Source organism: Oncorhynchus mykiss, chromosome 18 (assembly GCF_013265735.2).
Source record: "Oncorhynchus mykiss isolate Arlee chromosome 18, USDA_OmykA_1.1, whole genome shotgun sequence".
NCBI classification, from domain to species: domain Eukaryota; kingdom Metazoa; phylum Chordata; class Actinopteri; order Salmoniformes; family Salmonidae; genus Oncorhynchus; species Oncorhynchus mykiss.
Window position 1 is genome coordinate 37,995,728 of NC_048582.1, and position 8,262 is coordinate 38,003,989.

At 44.8% G+C, this 8,262-nt stretch overlaps 1 protein-coding gene across 1 annotated transcript; it reads left to right on the top strand.

The window, feature by feature from the left end:
• Nucleotides 1-235: 235 nt before the first annotated feature.
• Nucleotides 236-8,262, top strand: LOC110496146 (elongin-A). Its single transcript, XM_021571871.2, has 12 exons — nt 236-609; nt 1,876-1,932; nt 2,409-2,524; nt 2,643-3,190; nt 3,510-3,841; nt 4,059-4,170; nt 4,419-4,574; nt 5,073-5,170; nt 5,447-5,627; nt 5,773-5,902; nt 6,898-7,037; nt 7,222-8,262. The coding sequence occupies exons 1-12, from the start codon at nt 475-477 to the stop codon at nt 7,281-7,283; spliced, it is 2,067 nt and encodes a 688-aa protein (XP_021427546.1). The 5' UTR covers nt 236-474; the 3' UTR covers nt 7,284-8,262.

Genomic DNA, 8,262 nt, shown 5'->3' on the forward strand with positions numbered 1-8,262 from the left:
TGATGATCTTTTTGGCCTTCCTGTGACATTGGGTGGTGTCGGTGTCCTGGATAGCATGTAGTTTGCTCCCGGTGATGCTTTGTGCAGACCGCACCACCCTCTGGAGAGCCGGTTGTTGTTGGCGGAGCAGATGCCGTATCAGGCGGTGATACAGCCCGACAATTGTGCATCTGTAAAAGTTTGTGAGTGTTTTCGGTGACAAGCCAAATATCTTCAGCCTCCTGAGGTTCACCACGCTGTCTGTGTGGGTGGACCATTTCAGTTTGTCCGTGATGTGTACGCCGAGGAACTTAAAACCTTCCACCTTCTCTACGAATAATTGTTTGGCCGAAATGATTTGATATTGAGATGAAAACGGCTGCATTGGCTCTTTAATCCTCAAAGAGGTGTCTGGTTAATACTTTGTCAGCTGTTTTATTACGTAGTTCCGCCAATCTCCAAGTCAACAGTAGGCTGAGTGAAGCTGTGGAGAGGATGGCACTGACCCTATTCTGCTGTAATGAAGCAGCTTCCGGGCACAGGGCACCAGCAGTAAACATGGCGGAGGAGCTGTTGGAAGCGGTGGAGAGACTTCAGTCTCGGCTCTGCGAGAATTTAGAGCCTCGCAAGGTAATAATCGAAAGGCCCAGAATGAAATGGCAAGGTTGAAGCGGATAACTTGCGCCCACTAAAATGTTTTGAAATATTGTCGCATGGGAGGTAGTTCCGCTAATGTAGGTAGTTGCTGCTTTTTCTAAGAGCACGTCACGATATGTAGCCTAGCCAACTAACTGGGTTTCTTAACCATAGTTCATGTTAAGTTTAACCTAGTCCTCGAGCTACCTGCCGAGTCCGCAGAACTGTACTTTATGCCATGGAGTTATTGTAGCTAACGGACATTGCCACTGCTAATAAAGTGCTAATAATGTAGCCAGCTAGCTAGTGTTAAAGAAACAACCACAAAAAGCGAAAGCGAAGAGCGGGCATGGCTAAAAGGGATCCAGCTTTTGTCAAATTAACGTCAGATTTGATTTTTCGTAGCAGGTTATGAGAATTTACGCAGCAGGTTAGAATTGACGTAGTAGGTTAGGCGGATTATGTTGTCTGGAAAATGGGTTTAGAGTGAGTTTAAATGTAAAACATTTCAACTTTTGACGTTAATTTGACAAAAGATGGATTATTTCTAGACATGACCCCACAGCGATTGTATAAACTCCACAATTGTGCAACAGCAGCACGGGCCTAGTTATTAGATTGTTGCACTTCACTCAATGGATCAGTCCAAGTTTAAGGACAACAACAATACATTTGTTCGTAGTGCCTTACTGTGATATCGGCTGTTGTCTCATTGAACAAAGCAATCCCTGCACACACTTCCATGTCGTGGTGGGTTTTTGTCAGCTGATCAACTTTAGTAAACACAACCACCTCTCCATATATGTGTAGTTAGCCTACCCCCTTCAAATAGGCCATGGCAAATCCTGATGACTCCATGACTGTGCAATTTAGGCAAAATTGGACTACACAAATATGAATCAAGCAAAGTCTGAAAGTACTACACAGTTTGACAGCCTACAAAGTCAAACTACCCGTAAGCCTACACTTTTACACATACAGCGCACACTTTTACACAGTAGACAAATGTCATCAATACTGTGATTATGTAAATATTGTTATGTGTCTTTATATTTCCATTCATTCAATGATCAACAACCTTGAATTAACCTGACCCCGTTACCTTTCACAAACTATATCCTTCCCTTTGGCATACCTGAATTGTGTGCACTTTGCTAATGTGCAGACTGTTTGGCTCTTCTCAGAATCAGGCAAGCTAGGTCGATCAGTGCAGAGGATGTAGTAAGCACTCTGTAAATCTTCTGTATTTGTGCTATCTAGCTCCAGAAGACCCTCAAACGGCTGGGGGAGCTGCCTATGACTGTGGATATCCTTGTGGTAAGATTTTGGAAACAGTGTATGCTCATGTCATGCTTATTCTTTCGTTAGTGCAAAAGTGATCGTATCTCTTTCTTTAGTCTCCAAGACTGCACACATTGATTGCATTGCACCATAGTTCTTCACTCACCGCAGTGTTATTTAGAAGAGGAATCTAAGTACAGGCTCTGGTTTTTGCAGCAGGATGATGTGACCCTCTGCTCTACAGGAGTTGATTGTGCTGTTCAATATTGTCACGCAACCTTCAGAGCATGCTCACTTCCTTTTTATGATGGGCAATAGCGCTAATATGGGCTGTTTTATGTGCACTACTAAGTGTACAGGCCTGCTCACTTAACCATTAGAGTGCCTGAATCACCCACGTTGCTCTCCAAACATGACCCACACGACACCAGTGTCAAAAACATAATGTACTGATAATGAGGACACCCGACTACTATCTATGGCATGCTTATATTTTATTCTCGCCGGTGCAGGAAACTGGAGTAGGAAAAACTGTGAATTCGTTCCGGAAACATGATCTTGCTGGAGATCTTGCGAAGAGCCTTGTGGCCAAGTGGAAGAAACTGGTTCCCACCCCGTCTGCTGAAAGGTACGTTATTACTGAGGGATTGGGGGACTTCTTCTGATTTGTCTTCTTCATCTTTTTCTCAGCGTATCGTCATCTGAATTCTACTGAGGTGTAGCTTTGTTTTTGTTCTTCCTCACAGACCCGGCAACGCCAAGGACGTACGGACACATGCGCACCCTCACAGCTCTGAGGGAAGGGACGTAAGCCACAAACGTGTCCGGGAACTATCCCCAGAGGAGCCTCCTCATGTAGAGGAGGAGGATGAAGAGGAGGAGATGATGATAGAGGAGGAAGAGGAAAGAGGCTACCGCACCAACTACTCCCCCTCCCCCCCTCAGCACCACTACAGCCCCCCACAGCTCAGCCACGGTGGCCAACGAGTGGGATACCAGTCTGAGGGCTACGAGAGCCCCATGGAGGAAGAGCCAGAGCCCGCGCCCAGCCTCCTTCACAAAGAGGTCCGACACACCAAACCACACAAAGAGCCTGGCAGGGAGCATCACGGTTCCCACGGCGACCGGGACGAGGAGAGGCGGCGACGTCATGTCCAGGCGGGCGGTGGTGGCGGTGGCGAAGGGAAGAAGCGCAGCGCGGAGAGGGAACCGCAGCACACTGGCAAGGCCTCCAAGCACAGTCGGCACTCCACCCCGCACGAGAGTAAGAGGGACAAGAGAGGTGGAAGTGATGGTGAGTGTGCTGCCAACTGACTTGGCTGAGAATTTTGCTGTGACTTCTGTCTCATTATGACATTTACAGAGAGGGTGGTTCTCAAATGACAGCCTATTCCATAGATGCCTCTTTCAAGCTTTGAGTCAGTGTTGGGTTGCTGGCTTGTTAATAAATGGTTTTCCAGTCATGTATTATTTATTTAACCATGTTGGATAATGAGAACCATTTTCCCATTAACCTGTTTCCTAAAGATGTGGGTTGTCTCTCACCCACTTATCTCTTTTAAAAAACTACATCCCATTAACATCATTCCCTCCTTGTTCTCCTTAATCTCTAGGGAGGTCACGTGAGCCTAGGGACTCCCCTGTATTAGTCCAAGTGACTGAGGAGCAGGCAGAAGAGGCATTTGATACCCCCACCATGTCGTTTGAATCCTTCCTCACATATGACGCCCCTACGCCCACTAAGAAGAAGAAGAAGCCCGGCAGCAGCAGTCGGCCCTCCTCCCACCACCACACACCTCCTCGTCCGCCTGTCCTGCCCTCGCCTGCTGCTCCTTCCTCCTCCAAGGAGTCCAAGCCCAGCAAGGCCAACGGGAGCCGCAGTAAAAGGGCTGATCCAGCCCAGAACCCGACAGCAACGACTCCGGTGCCTGAGAAACGCCGGAAGGTAAGAACAGACCTACATTGACCTTTTCTTCTCGCAAGATGCGTATGTTCAATTGGAGAATGTTATATTTACTGTCATATTTTTGGGCTGCGGGACAGTAAGTCCTTACAATCCACCTTTCTGTATGTTTGTATTAACCAGGTGCCCTGACCCTGATGTTCTCATTATGAGAGTCCTTGTTCTCAGGTTCTTGACTGAACTCTTTCTTTTACCTCAGGTGGTCGAGGTTGTGTCCACGCTTCCTGATATCTCTCTGCCAGCCATCCAGCCTTTCTACAGACCTCTGCCTTCCATTGATCTCACACCGTTGTCTCCTCAGCGGCGTAAAGGTACTTATTGTTTTTTAATGTTGGTTCTTTCACACTGTGTGGGTGCGTTCTAATGTCCATACAAGTGTACAACTGAGAATGCATTGGTTCATTCTATGTAGTATGCTAGAGTGTAAGTACAGTTTGGGTGTTGGACTTGTCTGCGCTTTGGGGACAATTGTACATTTGCGTTTATTCTCTAGGCCTAATAAATTTTGTTGTGATTGTCAGCAATTTTTCATGTTTAACTTTTGGCTTCTTTCCTGCAGGTCCTGTGTCAAATGACGCCGAGGAGGACACCGGCTTCACTGGGAGACGCTTTAACTCTAAAATGACGGTCTACTCGGGTTCAAAGACGTCCTATCTGCCCAAGATGATGAGTCTGTACGAGCAGTGCATCCGGGTGCTTCAAAACAACATTGACTGTGAGTGTTGTCTCCTAGCGACACTGTGAATGCCATGTAATGGCGTCGTTATCATAATGCTTAGGTTTTATTTCAGTTTCTGTTACCACATTTGGTTAGTTTAGTCAAGTGTACATTTTTTGTTAATGAAGTACACCTAACATTTCTCAAAAGAGAGAAGGCAAAGGCATGGATCACTGAACCCATTTTATAATGGGGCTGTTGTTCAAACACCACCAACTTAATTGTCTTGTGGATTCTTGTGGCTGCTGGTCCACTTCGATCCACTTTCTCACGGTTTTAAAATAATTTAAACCAAAACTAAGAGCAACACGTGACTTCCTCTTTAACATTACACCCACATTGAACACTGACTGTTAGTGTGACTGTTATGTATTCTAACCACAGTGCTGTCCATGCTATATCCACGCTATCATTCTTTATCTGCAAGATACTTAACACCCTGCTGATTGTGTGAGTCTCTGTATAATGAGATGCTTACTGTATGTTTTTTTCCAGCAATTGATGAGGTGGGAGGTGTGCCATTTGAGATTCTGGAACCAGTACTAGAGCGATGCACCCCAGAACAGCTTTACCGCATTGAGCAGTGCAATCAGGTAACACACACCCACAATCAAAGTAGAGTCTCACACATGAACGCACAAACCGTCACCCAGTACGAGATGGTCAGTGAGCATGTAGTACACAAGCTGTCATACTCTGCCAAGACACACTGTATACCAGGAACAACCTAGGTGAAGTGTACAAACAAAAACATGACTCCTAACTGTTAGGCTTTGAACAATGAATGGTGTTTACTCTCCCTACTAAATTGTAGGATATATTTAATGTAAAAACGTGATCAATTTGAACCCTTTTTCTTTTCCCCTCAGTGTTTTATGGAGGACTCTGATGAGCTTTGGCATCGCCACTGCCAGCGGGACTTCAAGCGTGAGACGCCCCAGGAGTACGAGTCGTGGCGGGAGATGTACCTGCGGAAGCACGACGAGCGGGAGGAGCGCCTTCGCAAGCTCACCCAGAACATCAGTTCGGCCCATGCCAACAAGCCCAAAGGTTCTTTCTCTACATCCTATCTATGAGCTGAATTCTACTATAGCGTAGTTATTACTAGGAGTTATTGTTATCATCAATGAAAGTGTACAGAGGGTGTTGATTTTGAGTAAGCATGTGTTTTATGTGTGTGTATTTCTCCTGGCAGGTCGACAGGTTAAAATGGCATTTGTGAACTCTGTCGCCAAACCTCCGCGTGATGTCCGCCGGCGACAGGAGAAGTTTGGCACCACAAGCACCTCCACTGCCAGCTCCACCGCAGCTGCAGCTCCGATCAAGTATGTGGACACTAGTGTGCATATCACTATCACACACTGCATAGTAGTGCACACCCTTCATGTTGGCACTTCCATGTTTATTTTTTCCTACTTACATTTCCATATAGGAAGACATGATTGGCTGAGTGGTAACTTTATTTGCTAACACGTAATTCAGACTCTCAGACTTATTCTCAAAGGTCCACTAAATCATATTTTAATCTACAAATGGACCGTTATGATTCTATGTGAATTGTTGCAATGTCATCATGGGGAACTAAGTTCACGCAGAGGGGTTACGATTCCTAATGTACATTGAATTAAAATGCGAAACTCGCCCTGACCTGTTCTGGACTATCCGACCTTGCAGGATGACACATAGCTTCAGGGATGCCAGAGATTTTGTTAAACAGAAAGGGCAAGAGAGAGAAGCCACAGATTTTCCAGTGTTCAATCTGACAACGGGGTGAGGCTAGAAGAGCACATACAAACATTCTGGAATTTCTTTTATGTCCCCACCACCATCAAACACTTTGTTATATTGCCACTTACATTTTCATATACACAGAAATGCTTGGCTGATTGCTAATTTAAGATGATATGCACTACATCATATTTGTATCAAATTTGATCCACATATGTTTTGTTTGAGGAATGAACAGTCATAAGATATTAAAAAGGTTCAACACAATGGAGGATGAAATGGAAGAGACATTCTGACGTGTTCTGGACGTTCCGACCTTGCAGGATGACATTGTGAAAGCTAGATGGGGAAAATAAAACGAGGCAGTTGTTCAATCTGAGGATATAGCAGCTATGCTACATGAGTTAAAAAAGAGCGCATAGAAACGTTCTTGAAATGTTCATCGCATTGCTTACTAGTTTTCTGAGTATTCAGAGATGGCGCATATAATGCCCCCCAGATTTGAAAAACACTATTAAAACTATACTGTTTATTTTTTATTTTTCTGTACACTGATTGGATTTACCTTCCTGTTTTTATTTTATTTTTTTAGAATAAGGCCAGCCTTGTCGTATAGCTCTCACTCGGATGAGCCCAGCCACTCCTCCTCTCACGACAGTCCCCCTGAGACCTCTCGCTCCTCAGGCCCCAGCGTTGGCCCCAGCGCCAGAGACAACAAACCACAGGTCAAAAGTCAGTATCGTGTGTGTGTGTGTGTGTGTGAGAAAATAGGTTCAGATATTTCTATTAGACCCAACATGCATGTAAAACAAAAGTACTTTCCTGATTTTAAAACGTGTTGGCTTTAATCTCTGAGAGGACATGTCTGCGTAGTTAACTTTTCTGTTTTAAAATGTCACGTCTGTTTGTCTTGCAGAAATCGCCCCCATGATGGCCAAAACTATCAAAGCTTTCAAGAACAGATTCTCCCGCCGATAGAGCTAGAGAGAGATGAATGTATGACGTGATTGAGAGGAGAGGAAGAGATTGTAGGAGCTAAGATCTTTTTAATTCAATGAATTATGGGTAATCTACAAATGCCCACCAGACATGTGCACACACATACAGTCGTGGCCAAAAGTTTTGAAAATGAATATACATTTTCAAAGTTTGCTGCTTCAGTGTCTTTAGATATTTTTGTCAGATGTTACTATGGAATACTGAAGTATAATTACAATAATTTCATAAGTGTCAAAGGCTTTTATTGACAATTACATGAAGTTGATGCAATGAGTCAATATTTGAAGTGATGAGCCTTCTTTTTCAAGACCTCTGCAATCTGCCCTGGCATGCTGTCAATTATCTTCTGGGACACATCCTGACTGATGGCAGCCCATTCTTGCATAATCAATGCTTGGAGTTTGTCAGAATTTGTGGGGTTTTGTTTGTCCACCCGCCTCTTTAGGATTGACCACAAGTTCTCAATGGGATTAATAAGGTCTGGGGAGTTTCCTGGCCATGGACCCAAAGTATCGGTTTTGTTCCCTGGGCCACTTAGTTATCACTTTTACCTTATGGCAAGGTGCTCCATCATGCTGGAAAAGGCATTGTTCATCACCAAACTGCTCCTTGATGGTTGGGAGAAGTTGCTCTCAGAGGATGTGTTGGTACCATTCTTTATTCATGGCTATGTTCTTAGGCAAAATTGTGAGTGAGCCCACTCCCTTGGTTGAGAAGCATCCCCACACATGAATGGTCTCAGGATGCTTTACTGTTGGCATGACACAGGACTGATGGTAGCGCTCACCTTGTCTTCTCCAGACAAGCTTTTTTGGGATGCCCCAAAAAATCGAAAAGGGGATTCATCAGAGAAAATGACTTTGCCTCAGTCCTCAGCAGTCCAATCCCTGTACCTTTTGCAGAATATCAGTCTGTTCCTGATGTTTTTCCTGGAGAGAAGTGGCTTCTTTGCTGCCTT